Source organism: Gorilla gorilla, chromosome 15, assembly GCF_029281585.2.
Source record: "Gorilla gorilla gorilla isolate KB3781 chromosome 15, NHGRI_mGorGor1-v2.1_pri, whole genome shotgun sequence".
In the NCBI taxonomy this organism is placed as follows: Eukaryota; Metazoa; Chordata; class Mammalia; order Primates; family Hominidae; genus Gorilla; species Gorilla gorilla.
Genome location: NC_073239.2, coordinates 11,562,519 through 11,583,643, shown reverse-complemented (window position 1 = coordinate 11,583,643; position 21,125 = coordinate 11,562,519). Strand labels below are relative to the sequence as shown.

The window sequence follows — 21,125 nt, the reverse complement described above, 5'->3', positions numbered from 1 at the left end:
CGCTCTTTCCGGTATCTTGCTGCCTCTCTTGGTTTTCCAAAACTCTCACTGAGACTTCTTCTCCTTGGACTCCCTTTTGCTATACCATTATCTCTCCTGTTCACTTCCTTCCCTATCCTAATTGAATCTCAGTTTATTCACTTTAAAGATATGCCTGGTGATTGAAAACTGTCAATTTTTCCAACTGTGCTGGGTTTCTAATCCAGCTCATCAAGCCTTTTATTTCTACAAAATTGTATCTTTCTTGAATTCCCCATACCAACCACCAGATTTTTTTTATTTCATTTCCTTTACCTTATCTCTTCCCTTACAAGCAAATATGCTTGACTCATAACTGAAGAGATTAAAAGCCAAGTAGAATTGTTGGTTGTTTTTAATTCCCTAAACCCACAATTCCTAATCCCACTTATGACAGTAAATACCAGCTGAACATCCACTTCCATACTTTCTCTTGGCTCTAAGATCTTACATACCTGAGTATCCTCTGTTCTTTATGACTATTTGGGAACAACCTTAAAGGCATGACATGAAGAAATGTGACTCTATTAAGATATTTATCTGAATCAAACACTGCTGTATAGCAATGAATAAACCTCGTCAGTTTTTAGCAAATTGCTTAACAAATGAACAGGTGTGATCCCAGCACTTTGGGAGGCTGAGGCTGGTGGATTACCTGAAGTCAGGAGTTCAAGACCAGCCTGGCCAACATGGTGAAACCCCATCTCTGCTAAAAATACAAAAATTAGCCGGGCACGGTGGTATGCGCCTGTAATCCCTGCTACTTGGGAGGCTGAGGCATGAGAATTGCTTGAACCCGGTAGACGGAGGTGGTAGTGAGCCGAGATTGCACCACTGCTCTCCAACCTGAGCAACTCCATCTCAAAAACAAACAAAAAACAAATGAACAGGCCTAGCCAGTTGTTCAGGATCAGCAACTGGTAAGTCTATTGTCAAAGAGATGTCTTTGAAGACAAAGTTTTTCACTTCTGAAGTGATATAACTGTTTGATTACTTAAAACTGTTATGAAAAGTACATCAATTACTAGAGCTAGTAAAGTCAAAGAGAGTGAAGAAGCCTAAGAAAATCATTTTTTTAAGAAAAAAGTTTCAGACAATATAGATTCATAACATAAGTGAATCTATCGTGTTTCTTTAATTGTAAAAGTGATGTAAATGGACAGAAAATATCCCCCAAAACAAAAAACAAAAACCCACAACCCACACTGGTGTCATTCTACAACCTAGAAAGAATGGCTGGTGATGTGTAAGTTAAGAAATTTCCTTCCTTACGAATTTGTTACATAAAATTGGGATCATGCTGAATGTAGTTTTCCTAGTTTTGAAAACTACTATCCACTGGACATTTTTCTGTCATTAAATTCTTGAAGACATGATTTGTTTCATATTCCATTATATGGATAAATCTTAATTTATAACTTTCCTTATTTTTGGATGTTTTGGTCATTCTCAAACTTTCAGTATTATGTTTTATGATGAACATCTTTGTTCCAAATCTCATATTTCCTTAAAGTGTCTAATAAAATTCAACAGCCAAAAGGATGAAGTTGTTTTTTTTTTTTTGGAGACGGAATCTCGCACTGTCACCCGGGCTGGAGTGCAATGGCGTGATCTCGGCTCACTGCAACCTCCGCCTCCCGGGTTCAGGTGATTCTCCTGCCTCAGCCTTCTGAGTAGCTAGGATTACAGACACACACCACCACATCCGGCTAATTTTTTGTATTTTTAGTAGAGATGGGGTTTCACTATGTTGGCCAGACTGGTCTCGAACTTCTGACCTTGTGATCCGTCGGCCTCAGCCTCCCAAAGTGCCGGGATTACAGGTGTGAGCTACCGCGCCCAGCCACGGATGAATATTTTAAGGCTTTTGATGAACTGGTCAAAGTGCTTATCAAAAAATTTGTCCAAAATAGTATTCTCAGTATGCTTTCCCCTGCACTAAATACTAAAAATAATTTTTAGATGCCTAGGAAAATTATATTTTTATCCAATAAGTGCAAATTAAAATTTTAGCAATTTAGCAAGCTTCCTGAGAGTACTGAATAGTTTTTTTCTCAGTCATTATTATCTTGCTTCTGCCTCTCATTCTGTGGAAATTGCTCTAAGATCAGCAATGGCCTCTTACTTGCCAAATGGAATAGCCTATTTTCAGGCCTCATTCTTACTATTTTCCATCTTTTTTTGGTGACATTTTATTGTTAGTCACCCCTACTTTTTTCTTAATTTTATTTATTTATATGTTTCAAACTGTTCTTGTATTCACATGGTTCAAAATTCAAAAGCCCCCTTCTCCTTCCTCCAGCTACCTTAGTTCTCCCTAAGGATCACCAATGTTTTGGTTTCTTATGCGTCCTTTTAGAAAGACTTAATCTAATAAAAGCAATTATACACACACACACACACACACAAGTATATACATATATGCATACATACATATAGATTCTATTTACACAAACAGCAGTATATTATTCACTGCATCTACCTTTGTTTCATTTAATCTATCTTAGGCATTTTATCATAATAGCAATAAAAAATATCTTCATTAATTGCTTTTTTTTTTGAGACAGGATCTCACTCTGTTGCCCAGGATGGAGTGCAATTGTTGCAATCACAGCTCACTGCAGCCTACACCTCTGGGACTCAAGCAATCCTTCTACATCAGCCTCCCTAGTAGCTAGGGCCACAGGCTTGCCCCACTGCATCCTGCTAACATTTTTGGGGTTTTTTTGTAGAAATGGGGTCTTCCTATGTTGCCCATGCTGGTCTTGAACTCCTGGGCTCAGGTGATCCTCCCACCTCAGCCTCCCAAAGTGCTGGGATTACAGGCTTCAGCCACTGTGCCTGGCTCTTCATTAATTTCTATGACTATATAATGGACCAGAGTTCATTTAATTAGTCCCTACTGATAGATTTTTGAGGTACTGCCATTTAAACAATGCTACAATGAATAAGCTGTACATTCACAATTCTATAAGTAAAATTCCTAAGTCAAAGGGCATGTGCATTTATAATTTTGATACTTACAAATTGTTGCTGCAAAGATCGCACTAATTTACCTTCTCACTAGCAATGTACAAAAATTAACAATGCATTCCTTGTTAATTTGTAGGAGTGCTGTATATATTACGGAAATTAGCCTTTTGCCTGTGACAAGTTGCATATATTCTTTTCTCAGGTTGTCTTTTGTTTGTAGTGGTTGGTACCAGGTAAAATTTGTTAAACATTTTTACACAGTTGACTTTATTCATCTTTTCATTAATGGCTTGTAGGTTTTATATTATAGTTAGAAAGACCATCACTAATCTGGTATTATAAAATAATTCTCCAAGGTTTCTTTAGTTTTTTTTTTTTTAAGTTTTTTACAAGTAAAACCTTGATCCATTTCGAATTGATCCAGAAGTAAATGTGGGTTATATCACAATGCTATTTATTGAATAGCACCCCGATTTGATGAACTTGTCCATCCTTAACTTCTAGAAACTATACATTCTTGATTTTTAAAATAATGACTCTTCCCATTACTGGCATCTATGGTCCTCATGAAATGTTTAAATGTTCCTCACTACTCTGATGCAGAGAATTAACATATCATATGCATGAATATTTACCTATTTATAGAACCTAGCATGCCAGGACTGACATGCTGACATTGAGGAGTTTTTACCAATGGAAAGATAACTGATGATGGAGTTGTTGGATTTTTGTCCATATTTGGCAGAATATCATCATCATCTTCACTGTCCTGGAAACTTGGCAACTAGAAAACAAGTATTTATTATCAGCAGGCACCCCATAAAAGGTATTTTCTCATTATCACAAAATAGTTTTGGAGGACTGATAAGTTGGTTCTCCTTATAACTTTCCAAGTTAGATAATTAAAAACAGTAGTACGTAGAGGAGGAGAGGCTAGAGGAACTCCATTTTAGATGCTAATTCACCATGCTGACTTCTGATTAAACCTGGATCTGGAAATGCCTCTAAGATTTCTACCTCCATGTACTTACTGGAAATCTTGTCCTTAGGTCAAAACAACCTTGGTGTTATCGTAAACACATACGTACCATAAATCCAGCCCTTAGGCAAATTCCCTATGGTATATAAACCCTGGGTCTAGGGGGATAACAGTGCCCAAATCCACCATCTTGAGGCCACCCAAGAGATGGCTTCTGCTCACAAGTCTCTATTAAATGTTTCTGAGAAACTGGATTTGTCACCCTCTTTATTCAGCCTGTCGAGTAGCGTGGCTTCAAACCATGTTTTAAAACTTTTTTCTTCCTTTCTCCCCAATTTTAAGATATAACTTTGAGATAAACTACATGTGTTTCCATTCATCTTGAAATACAGCCTCAAAATGTGAACCTCCGTTTCTTTACCCATTCTATGCTCCCATGCCTTATGCACATATATTTACCTAGACGCTTTTTAAGTGCACACCATGCTCATTTATCTGGTCATGTATTTCCTTAGAAGCTTCAGGGGCTGGATCCTGGCACAAACTGGATACCTCCAGAATTCTCTCCCCAGTCAAGGCCAAAACTCACTCCCATCTAGAAATTTACTGCAAGATTTACTACAATTAATTTGTAACCTGGTTGAGCCCAGGATGGTGCTGGCCCCTTCACCAAATGGAATAATATTTCAAGATAAGCTGTTGGAGCAGATTGAGCCACCTAACACCTCCTAACCCCCTCCTCTCCTGCATTCCAAACCATTCTCTCTTTAAAAACTCCTATGTTCTCTCCACAAATTGAAGACTGGAATTTTTGGAACTTCACCCACACTTCCCTTTGCTGGCACAGATAATAAAACTCTATCACACCTTGCTCTTGTTATATTGGCTTCTTTTTACAAGCGGCAAGTAGTTGGACCCCTATTGCTGGTTACAATTTTTGGTGGCCCATACAGGGAGCCCTGTGTATTCACAGGAGGCTCCAGACACACCTATCTGATCTTCTGTTGGAAAGGGCCATGGAGCCACCTGTGAGTGCCAGCTGCTCATGGCTAGCTGACCCTGTAGAAAGAACATTAGGGGAGTTTCCAGCAGCAGCCAAGGTGCCTTTGTCTTGCAGAACCTCCTTTTCTATTTCTGTCACAGCATCTGCTGCTTCCAAAGCTTCACTGATACAAAGAGAATGTGACATTTTGAAGAAGTCGACAAATGTTGGAACCAGGTGAGCTGCTGATGTGCACCCAGCCTCCCTCTGCCTCTTTTAGGGTGTTGCTGGGGCTCTGCTCTGTTTAGACTTAGCTGTTGGTGTCACCATTTGGCCATTTTTATGCATTTGTATTTGTGGCACCCTCAGGGCTTTGCTCACATTGGACTCAGTCCCCTGGGGAGGGCCGTTTGAAACTGAGGCAAGGAGTTTGGAACTCTACCCAGCCCTCTTAACTGGGGATTTGTTTGGAGGCAGTGCACCATTTGTTTGCAGTGTAGGTGTGTAACCTTAATGTGTGTATGGGCCCTAATCGCTCTCTCTTCCTCCATCTTTTCTATTCCTCCCAGCTCCATCCCACTGACTAAATGGAAACAAGCCATCTTCAGCCTAAACTCCCCTGGGCCATAAACACCGTTAGCTTCCTCCAGCTGGAAATAGCTAACCTTGACTGGTGACTTGAGGAAGTGGGAATGTTATAGCAGGTAACTAGTCAGGGATAAGCAAGGAATGAGAGGGCCTCCCCACCCCCCACCCCCCACCCCCCACCCCCCACCAGGAATGTTGTTAGGCGACCATCCTGTGATGGTCAGGTGGTTGTTAACTGTGTCTCTAAAATAATACTTAATCGCAGCCAGCACCAGAGAAAAGCAATCTCTCAATAAACAGAAACACCTAAAATTGGTGATCAGCAGCTTCCTCATAAGATCTCAGAAACTGGGCAAGTGGGCTCAAGCATGTGCATTAAGAGGCAAAATGGAGGAGTTTAACTGGTATATGACCTCCTAAGGACATCCGACTGGTAAGGGAAGAAAGCCTCAAGTGAGCCTGTGTATAAATCCAGTAAACACACTGTAACTTGCTCCCCTCCCAAGTGTTAGCACGCCACTGGGCATGCAGACAGCCCACCCCAAGGTTAGAATCAGGGGAGAAGGAACACAAGACCCCCAGAAGCATGCCAACATATAAAACCCCAAGTCACAAAGTTAAACCATGCTTCAAGTCACCTGCTTGGCCCTCTTCTGAGAGTACTTTCTTTCCTTTGCTTCCTGCTTTAAAGTGTTTTAATAAACTTTCATTCCTGCACTAAAACTTGCCTCAGTTTCTCCTTCTGCCTTATGTTTCCTTGGTCAAATTCTCTCTTTAAAAAATTTTTATAAGTATTATTAAAAAAAAAATGGAGACGGAGTCTCCCTATATTGCCCAGGCTGGTCTTAAGCTCCTAGGCTCAAGGGATCCTCCTACCTCGGCCTCCCAAAGTGCTGGGACTACAGGCATAAGCCACCATACCCGGCCAGAATTGTTTCTTCTGAGGAGGTAAGAATTGTGGTTTCTGCAGACCCGTATGGATTTGCTGCCAGTAACAGGAGGGGTTCATCCTACACTGTATAGGTCTAAGGTGCTGAGGCTCTCCCTGACAGAAGATAAACAAGAATGATGGGGGTCTGCTGGTTGCAAAGGTTTAGGCTATGTCTGTTAGAAATTTTAAGGTCAAGGAACAAGGACAAGGACAGAGCCTTAGCCTTTAAAAGACTTAATTTCTCTTGTGTAAAACAGAGATAATAACACCTATTTCTGAAGGTTATGTAGACCAGAGGTCAGCAAATGTTTTCTGTAAATAATCAGATAGGGAATATTTTAGGTTTTGTGGTCCAGTTTCTGTCCTAACTACTCAACTCTGCACCGTAGCATGAAAGTAGCCATAGACAATATACAAACAAATCTGACCCTTCGTATCAACAGAACAAAACAAAACTCTAATTCACTTACTATTATGCTTAGCCGTTAGTAGGAACTCAAGCAGTGTTAACCATTGTGAGGAAAAGAAAGAGAGATCAGACTGTTACTGTGTCTATGCAGAGAGAAGTAGACATAAGAGATTCCATTTTGTTCTGTACTAAAAAATTCTTCTGCCTTGAGATGCTGTTAATCTGTAACCTTAGCCCCAATCCTGTGCTCACAGAGACATGTGCTGTGTTGACTCAAGGTTTAATGGATTTAGGGCTATGCAGAATGTGCTTTGCTAAAAAAGTGCTTGAAGGCAGTATGCTTGTTAAAAGTCATCACCATTCTCTAATCTCAAGTACCCAGGGACACAATACACTGCAGAAGGCCACAGGGACCTCTGCCTAGGAAAACCAGGTATTGTCCAAGGTTTCTCCCCATGTGATAGCCTGAGATATGGCCTCGTGGGAAGGGAAAGACCTTACTGTCCCCCAGCCCCACACCCATAAACGGTCTGTGCTGAGGAGAATTAGTAAAATAGGAAGGCCTCTTTGCAGTTGAGATAAGAGGAAGGCATCTGTCTCCTGCTCCTCCCTGGGCAATAGAATATCTCAGTGTAAAACCCGACTGTATGTTCTATTTACTGAGATAGGAGAAAACCGCCTTAAGGCTGGAGGTGAGACATGCTAGTGGCAATACTGCTCTTTAATGCACTATACGTGCACATCAAGGCACAGCACCTTTTCTTAACCTTGTTTATGACACAGAGACCTTTGTTTACATGTTTTCCTGCTGACCCTCTCCCCACTATTACCCTATTGTCCTGCCACATCCCCCTCTCTGAGATGGTAGAGATAATGATCAATAAATACTGAGGGAACTCAGAGACCAGGGCCTCAGCAGGGGCCTCAGCAGGGGGCCTTGTATGCTGAGTGCTGGTCCCCTGGGCCCACTTTTGTTTCTCTATACTTTGTCTCTGTGTCTCTTTCTTTTCCCAGTCTCTTGTCCTACCTGTCGAGAAATGCCCACAGGTGTGGAGGGGCAGGCCACCCCTTCAAACTATGTCACAGAAAATGATATAATTTGTTGCTGTCTATTTCTACTTTAGTTCTGTTCTTTACATTTTTATTTTTTTTGAGATGGAGTTTTGCTCTTGTTGCCCAGGCTGGAGTGCAATGGTGCCTTCTCAGCTCACTGCAACCTCCCACTCCTGGGTTCAAGCGATTATCTCACCTCAGCATCCTCAGTAGCTGGGATTACAGGTGCCCACCACCATGCCAGCTAATTTTTGTATTTTTAATAGAGACGGGGTTTCACCACGTTGGCCAGACTGGTCTCAAACTCCTGATCTCAGGTGATCTGCCCACCTTGGCCTCCCAAAGTGCTGAGATTACAGGCGTGAGCCACCATGCCTGGCAGTTCTGTTCTTTATGATGCTACTATTGCATTTAGGCTAAAATATACATATATAGAACCTGAAATGATGGCGGGATAAAGGGTACAACCCCTAGTGGACCATAGCATTTTGAAGAAAACATTGTCAGGGCCTCTGGTGGCTCTCTTAAAAGACTTCCCTCTATAATCAGTGTAAGCAAAAAGGGGGCCCAGTTAATGATGTTACTAAACTTTATAAAGCATTGTGTAGCCTTTTTAAATTGAAGATAATTTTATGACAAGAAATTGGTAGATGAAAAAATTACCCTTATGTCTAGCTCACTAACACAACTGTTTGAACTTTTATACTCAATAGTCCAATTGTCTATTATCCACACATTTCTGCATTACTTTAATCTTAATAATTTTTTTTTCTTTTTTTGAGATGGAGTCTTGCTCTGTCGCCAGGCTGGAGTGCAGTGGCTGCAACCTCTGCCTATGGGGTTCAAGTGATTCTCCTGCCTCAGCCTCCCAAGTAGCTGGGATTATAGGTGCATGCCACCACACCTGTCTAATTTTTGTATTTTTAGTAGAGACAGGGTTTCACCATGTTGGCCAGAACGGTCTTGATCTCCTGACCTCATGATCCACTCTTCTCGGCCTCCCAAAGTGTTGGGATTACAGGCGTGAGCCACTGCACCCAGCTAATCTTTTTTTTTTTTTTTTGAGATGGAGTCTCACACTCTGGCCCAGGCTGGAGTGCTGTGGCACCATCTCAGCTCACTGCAAGCTCTGCCTCCTGGGTTCATGCCATTCTCCTGCCTCAGCCTCCCGAGTAGCTGGGACTACAGGCGGCCGCCACCACGCCCAGCTAATTTTTTGTCTTTTTAGTAGAGACGAGGTTTCACCGTGTTGGCCAGGATGGTCTTGATCTCCTGACCTCGTGATCTGCCCGCCTCGGCCTCCCAAAGTGCTGGGATTATAGGTGTGAGCCACCGCACCCGTCCTTCAGCTAATCTTAATATTCTTAACATTTATATTTAGATTCTAGAAAGTCTTAAATGTGCATTTAATATTTGTATTGTATTTCACTGTGTTTATGAAAAACATCTTTATTGGATATACAGATTGTTTCCAGTTTTTTGCTATTAAGATAAAACTGCAATAAGTATCTTGCAAAGATTTTGGGCTTTTGGATTTCTTAGGATAAACTCTCAAGAATAGAATAAATCTTTATGGCTTTTATAATATATTGCCATAATGCTTTCTTACTAAAAGGTACAATTCAATTTGTATGCCCACTGATGTATGACTGTATCAGTATCATAACAGACCATTGCTTCTGTTAGCAGTGGATATTTTAACTTATTTTTTAAAAAGATTCTATAATTCAGAAAGTACATATATATAATTTACTTTACTTTCTTGGATTACTAACTAAAATGACCACTTCCCCAAGTGTTTATTCAGCCTTTTGAATTTCTTCTTATTCACACTTTTCCTGTGATCTTGGTACTTTTTGTTATTCCAGTAACATTTGAATGAGTTGTTCATATCACAGATACTACTAGCTTGGTTGTATTTGCTGTGAATATTTTACTCCAATCACTGAAATTTTTAGTTAGTCTACTCTTCATATGACAAAAATTCTTTCATACATTCAAATCTTTTAATACTGTGCTACTATCACTTAATCCCTCCTTTCAATTACTACACAGTATCTTTTATCAACTTTAAAAAAAGTTTGCTAGGTAGTATATTAAACTTTAAATATATACGTTTCACCTAATTCTAGGTTTACTTTACCGTTTCGTTCTACAAACATTACCTTTGAACCAACTGAAGTGCAGACTCTAGAAACTAGTAAGAATGGCATATATCAGCACACTGTTTGCCATAACACTATGATCATGCCTACGGAGGCTACTGATGATCCTTGGCCTAAATATTAGTGATGAACACTACCATACATAAAAATGAAAGATACAAAAGTCAATACAGATAAGGAAAACAATGATTTCATGCCTCTTACCAGTATTCTTTGATGCTGTAAAGGTGTTGTACTGAAGAAATCATCATGGTCATCTTTTGGCAACTGTTCCAGAAATTCCCTCATCTGTTGCTTCCTTTTAAGAGTTCCCACTTTGGCAGTTATCTTAATAGTTTGTTTCTGATCAGCATCACCTCTCTTGCCTTAAGAGTCAGCAAACCATTTTGATAAGGATTTGGTTATTTATAGTAACTGCTCTATAAAGTTAACAACCTTTGCAAAGTCTAAATTGTGCATTCATGTTAAAAAAAAAAAAAACTCAGCCTTGGCCAGGCTCAGTGGCTCATCCCTGTAACCCCAGCACTTCGGGAGGCCAAGGCAGGAGGAATGCTTGAGCCCAGGAGTTCAAGACCTGCCTGGGCAATATAGTGAGACCCCATCTCTAAAAAAATAGATATAGATAAAGCAAAAAAAGAAAGAAAACTTAGCCTGTTATTTTACAAGTCTCCTATAGAACAAATGATTATTTCTACACTGGGATCTGGGATTTGTGCAATATGATTAGCCCATAGGATACTCATGAAGAGGCTAAGATTAGGCAGGGTGAGGTTAAAAAGATCTTCTCTTTTTTTTTTTGTAGAGATGGGGTTTCACCATGTTGTCCAGGCTGGTCTCGAACTTGTGAGCTCAAGTAATCGGTCCACCTCGGCCTCCCAAAGTGCTGGGATTACAGGCATGAGCCACCGTGCCTGGCCAAAAAGATCTTTACACTGCAAGAATGATTGCCTCTACACTGCCTCTTGCTGAATGCCTAATTTATTGATTTTGCCAAAATATATAAACCTTACTGAATTATGACAGGGTATTGGGTTCTCACTAATGCTTATTATAGAAATTCTCTGGCATAATCAACCTTTTACTAGTACTCATGAACAGGAGTATGTAATCATGGGACTATGAAAACTGAATATTTTCTGAGCTTTCTCATAAATTACTTGGGGATCTGACCCAAGTGGTCTTTAATTAAACCCTTAGAACAATAATTCAGATATTGAAATCTCTGGATCTAACTGCAGAATTCCTAAAACTCAAAGCACAAGGCTACTAAACTACTACTGATGGAAGCAGAGACCCAGGTAAGACTTAAAAATTAAACAGATGATTTTTGAAATTCTCTCTAGCTTTAAAATTTTAAGAAAATAATTAATATTCATGGATAAATATAAAATATATCTGATTTCGGTGATCAGAAATCAACACTGAGTACTAGGAAAAAAACTATTTACTATGAAGGTTACCATTTTGGCCTTTGGAATTGGCTGGCTTCTTCTTAGTGACATGTTTCTGGGATCCTTTTCCTCTGGGATTTTCCATGTATTTCCTCTGGCATTCTTCAGCAGATCGAGAACCTACAGCCGCAGCTACATCTGACCAGAAACCAGGTTTGTGCTTTGGAAGAGATGCAAAAGCACTATGGAAGATCAAAACCAATTAAAGAATAAGAAATTCAAACCAATGACAATAACCTCTTAAAAGCATAACACTGAATTGATGAGATTTACTGAGATGAAGGAATCAGTTTTATCAAAATCATTCTGGATAACAATTAAGAAAGATATTATTCCCTCCCCTCAATAACTTACTCTAGTGCTTAAAATATGAAGATGTAATTTTACCTATCTAGTAGATGTCTTCTAACTATTCTGATGTGTTTTATTAAGCCTGAAAAATGACCCTCAGCCTTTCAACATTTTTTTTTCTAAGTCCAACTAATCGATGATATGGTTTTTTAGGAGACTTTGGCATGACCAAATTTTCTTCACTGTTACCTTAAATCTTATTGGTGCTAAGTATATTGGACAATAAGCTCTTAGTTCTCTTATACAGTCTAGGTTATAAGCTATTAAAAAGTGTTATGCTTGCTATCATTCTACTATACTTTGTAGAACTCAGTATTTTAGATATATGCTCTCTTAATTAAGGAAAATGAAAATTGAAATAGAGAAAACTATAAGGAAGTCCCTAATTTAACATCTGAGTTGCATTCTACAAGTTCCTTTGTAAATGATTTAGAACCCGGTATACACGTTACCACCCCCACTCTCCCCAAAAAGATTTTATGCATTGTGGTTAGATTGACAATTTAGCCAGAAAACATCTATGTAACTCATCAAGTAGCCTAAAAGTGATATTAACAATGTCATTTCAACTATACCAAGTCTTTATTTTTAATCTGTTTCTTTGGCAAAGTATTTTTATTTCTACTTGGATTCCAATTAATAGATATAGGTTTCATGTAGCAGTATGTGGGAAAATTTTTAATCAGCTCTCTCGGGGTTAAACAGTCCTGATTTATAAAGTCTGATGACTTTCATAGGGTAAATACTCCCATTGTAGTTGATGTCAAGCTACCAACATGTCACTGACTGTGGAGTTGATAAAACACGTGTGATAGCACACAATTATATAGTATTTCCACCATACCACAGAGGTGAAGAGTCTCAAGAGCATATATAATAAAATGGAAAATAATTAGGAAGTAATGAGTTTTAAGCATTATCTTTGTTTTAAATAATGTTTATATAATTTAATTTTTAATGACTTTAACACTCAATTTGTAAAATTCTCCAAAATTTAACAATCAGCTCTTGTGAACAGCTACCAGCTGACCACAGCATATTATTCCATGCAGAAAAGGAGAATACTTATGAGCATTAAATACTTGTTAATGAATTCTTTTACATAATTAATCATTCCACAGGTGTTCTAAAGTGAAAAACTAGAAGGACTTAGGAACTCAAGCTTCTCTATTTGTGTGTGTGGCTAATTTCTAAATCTATGACTGTCTAAAAGAACTATTACATAACACAAATAATAATGTATTTAATAAGAAATTAGTACTTAACACATCTCCTCTAGGTTATTCCAGATAATTTAAAAAGACAAACTTAAACATATCACACCATGTTTAAAACTTGTTTCATTATTAGCATAAAACCCCAAATCCTTAGTGTAACGCTGTATTGTTCCTTGCCCAACTCTCTAGTCTCATCTTGTACTGCTCTTTGGTCAACTTTCAATATTCCATTCATTCTAGCTTTATTTTTCTTTTTTTTTTAAAGAGACAGGGTCTCAATCTGTCACCCACGCAGGAGTGCCGGGCATTATCATAGCTCAATGTGGCCTCCAACTTCTGGGCTCAGGCGATCCCCGACTCCGCCTCCTTAGTGGTTGGCACTACAGGAACATACCCCACACCCATTCTTTCAGTGTTTCCAAATATACCCTCTTTCTTTATACTTTTGTGTATGCTATTCTAAGGTCCATTTGTCTTGAATCCTTGGCTTAAATAATTCTTACTTATTGATATAGTTTAAATATGTGTCCCTACGCAAGACTCATATCGAAATGTAATTCCCGGTATTGGAAGTGGGGCCTAGGGCGAGGTGATTGGTTAACGGAGGTAGATTCCTCATGAATGATTTAGCACCATCCCTCTTGGTACCATCCTTCTGATAGAGTTCTCGTGAAATCTGGTCATTTAAAAGTGTGTAGCACACTTTTTCAGAATGTCATGTAAATGGAATCATATAGTGTATAACCCTTTGAGTTGGCTTTTTTCACTCAATATGCCTTTGAAATTCAACCAGGTTGTTGTATGTATCAATAGTTCTTCCTTTTTACTGCTTAGTAATCCACTGAAAGAATGCACCCTAATTTGTTTATGTAGAAAGTACGACAGAAATCAGGGAGAGGGAAGAGCTTGGCATAGCAACCCTTTAAAGTTGTTTATGAACTCCTAGGCCCATGCTGCAAATTTTGATATATTTTCATTTTTGTTCAGTTAAGAATATCTGGCCGGGCTGGTGGCTCACACCTGTAATCCCAGCACTTTGGGAGGCCGAGGTGGGTGAATCACTTGAGGTCAGGAGTTCGAGACCAGCCTGGCCAACATGGTGAAACCTTAACTCCACTAAAAATACAAAAACTAGCTGGATATGGTGGCGCACACCTGTAATCCCAGCTACTTGGGAGGCTGAGGCAGGAGAATTGCTTAAACCCAGGAGGCGGAGGTTGCAGTGAGCTGAGATCGTACCACTGCACTCCAGCCTGGGTGACAGAGTGAGACTCTGTCTCCAAAAAGAAAAAAAATAAAATAAAATAAAAGAAGCTGGGTGCGGTGGCTCAAGCCTGTAATCCCAGCACTTTGGGAGGCCAAGGCGGGCGGATCACAAGGTCAGGAGATCGAGACCATCCTGGCTAACACGGTGAAACCCCGTCTCTACTAAAAATACAAAAAATTAGCTGGGCGTGGTGGCGGGCGCCTGTAGTCCCAGCTACTCGGGAGGCTGAGGCAGAAGAATGGTGGGAACCTGGGAGGCGGAGCTTGCAGTGAGCGGAGATCACACCACTGCACTCCAGCCTGGGCGACAGAGCAGACTCCGTCTCAAAAACAAATAAATAAAATAAAATAAAATAAAAGAATATTTTCTACTTTCCTTTGAGTCTTCTTCTTTGACCCACAGATTAGTTATATGTATTAATAAGTTATTTAATTTTCAACCACTTGGAAATTTTCCTCTCTTTTATTGATTTGTAGTTTAATTCAATTATCATCAGAGAATATGCTTTGTATGGTTTCAGCTATTTTAAATCTGTTAAGAGGTTTTATGATCTGGTATATGTTCTATCTTGATGAATGATCAACCTATCCTTGGAAATAACCTATTCTTTTTCTTATTATTGGGTGGAATGTTCTGTAAATGTGAATCATACGAATGACTGATGGTGTTGTTCAGTTCTATATCCTTGCTAATTTTCAGTCAGTTCTATCAAATACCAAGAGAGGAGCAGTGTGGTTTCCTATAGTTGTGGATTTGACTATCCTTGTAGTTTAGTCCGCTGCTTTCACTTGTCAGTTTTTAACTCATGTATTTTGAGGTTTTATTGTCAGGTGCATACACACTTAGGAATTTTATGCCTTCCTGGTGACTGACCCTTCTATCATTTGTAATGTCTTTCTTTATTCCTGGTTATTTTCTTCCCACTAAAGTCTATTTTGACAGATATTAATATAGCCACTCAAGCTTTCTTTTGATTTGTGTTTAGACGGTATTTTTCTATCCTTTTAACCTACCTATATCATTATATTTAAAGTGAGTTTCTTGTATACAGCATATAGTTAGATCATGTTTTAAAATTCATTCTGACAATGTGTCTTTTAATTGGTATGTTTAGACCATTTAATTTAATTATGTTGGATTTAGGTCAATAATTTTATTATTTGTTTTCTGCTTGTTCCATGTAAAAAAATCCTCCACTTCTCTTCTTCTTTGCCTTCTTTTGGGCTATTTGATTTTCCGGTATTTTAATTTATGTTTGAAATTATTTCTTTGTATAGTTTTTTTAGAAGTTGCTCTAGGGATGACATTAAATATACTTAACTTCAACAGTCTACTTAGAATCAATATTTTACTGCTTCAAGTGAAATGTTAATATTTTTATTTTAGCAGGTCATCAACCTGGTGGTATCCCAAGCTATACGTTCAGTCTACTATCGTTTCAATGTCAGTTTCATTTTTCAAAGCTCTGCAGTGCTGTTAGGATCTTCCTGTGTGTGGGACACTGAGTAGCTAGCCTAGAAACTGGGTGTGGTCTACTGTTTAGTTCAGTTCTCAGTCTTTTATATGCTCTTTAGGACCATGTCCACATACGTACAACTCTTGGGTGGCATAGAAGTTCATAAACAACTTTATGGGGTTGCTTTTCCTACTTCCTTTCTTTCCGTGATTTCTGGTTCCCTGGAGTTTCCCTTGTCAGTGCTCTGGCCAGAAAGCTGGGGCTTTTATTACTCTGCTCTGCTGTATGCTTCACACAACTGAATTTTTGTCCAGTACCAAGCAACAGACAACAGAAAGAGAACAGAAGCAACAGGTACTTGCCCCACTATTTTGAGACAACCATTCCTAATTGTAGAGGAGGTTCTCATCTCTCAGAGTTTTAGATATATCTCAGCCCCAGCTGATGCTGTGATTGTAGCCCCTGCAGGATTGCATGGGGACTGAGTTAAGAGAAAAGATAAAAACAAAACAAAACAAAACAAAAACAAACCAAACACTGGGAATTTCCTCTACTGTTTCTGAGTGTCAGAAGTCCCCCTTTCTGCTCCTCAACCCAGAACTGGAGAGCTCCTCTTTAAACTCTCTTTGTTACCCTTCAATGCCCACTTCTAGGTTTCTAGTATCCTTGAGTCTCACTTGTGGGGCACCAAACAAACTTTACTATTTATAACATTTGTTAGGCCGGGCACGGTGGCTTATGCCTATAATCCCAGCACTTTGGGAAGCCAAGGTGGGCAGATCATTAGGTCAGGAGTTCAAGACCAGCCTGACCAACATGGTGAAACCTCATCTCTACTAAAAATATAAAAATTAGCCAGGCGTGGCAGCGTGCGCCTGTAGTCCCAGCTACTCAGGAGGCTGAGGCAGGAGAATCGCTTGAACCCGGGAGGCAGAGGTTGCAGTAACCGGGATTGTGGCATTGCACTGCAGACTGGGCAACAGAGCGAGACTCCGTCTCAATCAAAACAAAACAAAACAAAACAAAAAACAAAAAAAACGCATTTCTTAAAATATGAAGCTACGTGAGAGAGTACTATTTGGCTATCTTGAAATATTACATGGGAATGAAAAGGAGATCACTTTTACTTTCCTCATACTTAGGCTTTTCTCATACTTTCCTCATATTAGAGATGACCACAAAAATACCACTAGGAGTTATCTGTATTCTATCTCCATTCCCTGTACAAATTGTAATTTCTCCCTTTTTTTAAATGACATCTTCCATGTTAACCCCTTATTGCTGTTTTTATGTCTTTAACTGTCTTGTGGCTGCTCTGTAGATATTTCAGAATGAAATCTAACTACTTACCAATGAAGTTTCTGTAACTCCTTCTCATTCCATTCCTTATCCTGAATTAAACCAGGTAAGCATTCTAAGGGATGCCTATTTGTCTTATCAGATCCTACTGCCTCAGTAATTGGAAACTCTTTCCTAACACCAGACTTCTGAAGAGTTTCTTTGACAGAAGGTCTAGCTTTCTTTTGTTTGATATAAAATTCATTTTCACTTTCTTCAGTTTCAGGTTCCAAAATCACTGGAATATTACTTGTGTTTCTTGTGCTCTTTCTCAGGTGAACCACTGCTTCTTTGGTGTTTCCTGCTTTGGTTTTCTTAACTTCAGCTTTCCTTTTAATTTCCTTTTCTGTTTCACTTTCTTCACTTGACAAATCTGGTGAGGACTGATGCTTATAAAATGACACAGCTACCTGATTTTCTATTTTCTTCAATTTTGGTAATAGTCTGGTATTTTTCTTAAAGTCAGAGGTGAGCATTTGTTCCTTTTCAAGGTTAGATATTTTTATTTTCTGGTTGACAGTAAGTAAGTCACGTTCACCGCAATCTTCCTTGTTTTTACTTTTATGACCTTCAAATGTATTTTCTAAAGTCCCCATGGACTTGCTGATGGGACTTTTTTTTTGACACTCTGGTATTACAAAATCTGTTACTGCTTTGATGGTGCCAGCGGATAGATTATACCTCATGCATCTTTGCTCTATCACTTTTCTAGATTTAAGTGGTGTTACTAAAATATAAGCTTTCTTCTGATTGATGGCCATGTATTTTCTTTCTTCATCTGAGAAAAACTGTTCCCTTGAGGTTAGAATATCAATGGATACATCCAATTCTTCAGTTGTCTCTTTAATTTCATAAGACAAAACCAAAGACCAAAATCTCAAATTAGCTATAAACAAATATAAGCACAGAAAATATATTTTCACAAATAAAAGATACTATTTTTATCCACGAGCTACACTGTATACCCACCTGTCATATTAATCTTTCTGAAGCCCAGGTCTATTCAGACCACTGCCCCTTCAACTGTAAACATATACTATTGTTTATACAAACCTGACAGTGACTTCTCACAGTCTTTTAGTAGACATATAAATAAGCTCCTCTGCCTGGCCTTCCACATAGTTCCAGTCTCTCACTGTTGTCAAAATCTCAACTATATTCTATGTTCAGAACCACACCACTTGCTATTTCTCAGATTTTCTTGGTTCTCCACTTTTAATAATGTTGTCCACTCTGCTTTGAAAATGTTCTTCATTCATCTATAAACAAAATCACTACGTGCTTCGATTTTATTCTCTAACCCACCTAGTGTACAAACTTGTACACATTCCCTATACTGAATGAAAGCTCTCCTTCAAGTTTCCAGAATACTTTAAATAATGCCATGTTTGACAGTGAGACATGTATTATAATTGCACACTTGTCTTTCAATCAGACTGGAAAAAATAACGGTTAGAACTTTATCTGTATGGTTTGATTTTTTTTTTGCTGGAGTTAGTACAGAGCCTTTCACATATACAGTAGGCAATAAGTAAATACTTTTTAAATCAAAGCCCTGGAGGTAAAATATTCAGAAGATATAAGAAAACCAGCAGAGTCACTGAAACCTTGCTAAGTATTATATGAGCTGTGCTGGTTAGGAGGACATGAAACTCCATCTGCATGGTTCCACTTTCATTGCCAATGGTGGTCATAGAAACACACTCAAAATGAATCCCCCCAAACACCATGAAGTACAAAACAAGCAAAATAGAACAACCTGAGAATCTTATATTATACCTTGTCACTAAAGAAAGCAAATTAAAATGAGAACAATTCACCAATTCAAAACCTAAGTAATGAGAAGTCAAACTAACTGAAACTATCCAACTGTAATTAGAAATACATATAAACTGCAAATCATCCCACTGTCATAGAAACATATTACAACAACCTCCACATATTATGTGCCATTGTTTACAAGATGACTGACAGAATGAGACTGATAGATAATATTGAATGCTGGGGAGAAAAGAAGCCTCTAAATTACAATCCGTGGAAAAAGGTACTAATCAAAATAATTTAGAAAGTGTCTACAAGATTTTCCACTGGCATCATATATCTTCAAATTATGAGAAAAGTATTTTCTTCTAACTCCTCATATAAATCCAATTCAAATGTTCAACTGGGAATTTGAAAATTTTCAACATTATAATTTTGAACAATATTTCCATTCAGAGTATTTGTTAATTTTTATAAATTATTTAATAAAGATCCAGCTATCTTGGATACTTAAACCGAGTATGAACTTGGAAGTATAAGTAGCACTGCTTTCCTATCTTCTTCAAACAAATAAATGTTCTTCACTTTCACTTCTTTTCACTTATAAGAGGAAATAAAACACAAAAAAATGCTATAAAGCTAACGGATTTAGCTCAACATGAAATTGTAAACTTGCTAACATTTAGACGAAAGCCTCTAAATTATGGCATGCAGGATTCCAATTAAATCACTCTGAAAATCCACACTTAAAACTAAATTATTGTACTAAATTCATAAAAGGATTCACTCTACACATTCCTGTAAGCATATTTTAAATGATATATAGTTTTGTGATCTAAACAAATATTTTAGTACCCAGATTAAAGAAGGCAAACCTGTAAGTATAGGTGGTTTTTAAAAGGGCTATTTTATTATGAGAATCATCTTATGTAAAAATAACAAAACCAAACATTTAAAAACATTAAATAATTAGCCATTTTACATGAGGAAATTTACAAGATCACTTTTATCATATTAAAAACATTTCACATAGTAGCTTTCTGCTTATGATTAAAAAACCATTAAAGATATATTACCTTGCTTCTGACTTTTTATTATCCTTTCATTTGTTCTTTCACCAATTTTTAGTTTCTTTGAAGACACTTTATATTCTTTTTTTCCAATTAATTCCTTCAAAACAAAAAGATACCTAGGTTTTATTTTAAAACTACTACCAAAACATGATCTGAAGCATTTTCATAGTATGCATCAAGCATACAAATTTCTAGGTACTTACAGTTCCACAAATTTCATTAGTGGACACATTCAGAAACTCACTTGCCAGACCTTGAGCGCTACGAGCAACATCTGGGAATCCATTATCCTACATATTTTCTATATTAATTTAATACTTTGTGGTTTTTCAAATGCTTTTAAAAATATGCTTTATTTAAGCTTTACTCTAAAAGCTAAAACTTTTATTGTTGCCTGCATTTTTTCATTGAGAGGGAAAATAAACATCAAGACATTCAGTCCCCAAGTTAATGAAAAGCTGATACTTGAAAAACAGAACTCTTGGCTGGGCGCAGTGGCTCACGACTGTAATCCCAGCACTTTGGGAGGCAGAGGTGGGTGAATCACAAGGTCAGGAGTTCGAGACCAGCCTGGCCAATATGGTGAAACCCCGTTACTACTAAAAATACAAAAATTAGCCAGGCGTGGTGGTGCATGCCTGTAGTCCCAGCTACTCGGGAAGCTGAGGCAGGAGAATCACTCGAACCCAGGAGGTGGAGGTTGAGGCAGGAGAATCACTTGAACCCAGGAGGCAGAGGGTGCAATAAGCTGAGATCACGCCACTGCACTCCAGCCTGGGCAACAGAGGGAGACTCCATCTCAAAAGAAAAAAAAAAAAAAACAGAACTCACGTCCCTGATATGGTCCCAAACCTTTTCAGTAGTAAATCACCCCTCTAAATATCAACTTGAACTATACAGTGTACAATAAAGCCTTACCTGATTAGATAAGTCATCTCCTCCTCCATTTTGAATAGTATTATTTATTTGGTCATCTGGGAACCGTAATGTTGGTTTATTTTGGCAATTACTGTGGCACATGTTTAATTCTGTAGCTCCTGGTGACTCACTGTGCTTATTACTCTTCAATTCTATGAATACAAAGATGGAGATTTCAATAAATGGTTATATAAA

At 38.3% G+C, this 21,125-nt stretch overlaps 1 protein-coding gene across 2 annotated transcripts in view; it reads right to left on the bottom strand.

Annotated features, from left to right (window-relative positions):
- The window catches only part of MIS18BP1 (MIS18 binding protein 1), a 51,038-nt gene that overhangs the window by 3,516 nt on the left and 26,397 nt on the right, over positions 1 to 21,125 (bottom strand). For both annotated transcript variants that reach the window (XM_004055122.5, XM_055361857.2), the window contains 6 exons: positions 20,931 to 21,082; positions 20,016 to 20,109; positions 17,191 to 18,019; positions 11,559 to 11,731; positions 10,303 to 10,463; positions 3,627 to 3,775 (listed from right to left, as the gene is read on the bottom strand). In XM_004055122.5, coding sequence (XP_004055170.5) covers positions 3,627 to 3,775; positions 10,303 to 10,463; positions 11,559 to 11,731; positions 17,191 to 18,019; positions 20,016 to 20,109; positions 20,931 to 21,082 — 1,558 coding nt within the window. The remainder of the gene's footprint in view (positions 1 to 3,626; positions 3,776 to 10,302; positions 10,464 to 11,558; positions 11,732 to 17,190; positions 18,020 to 20,015; positions 20,110 to 20,930; positions 21,083 to 21,125) is intronic.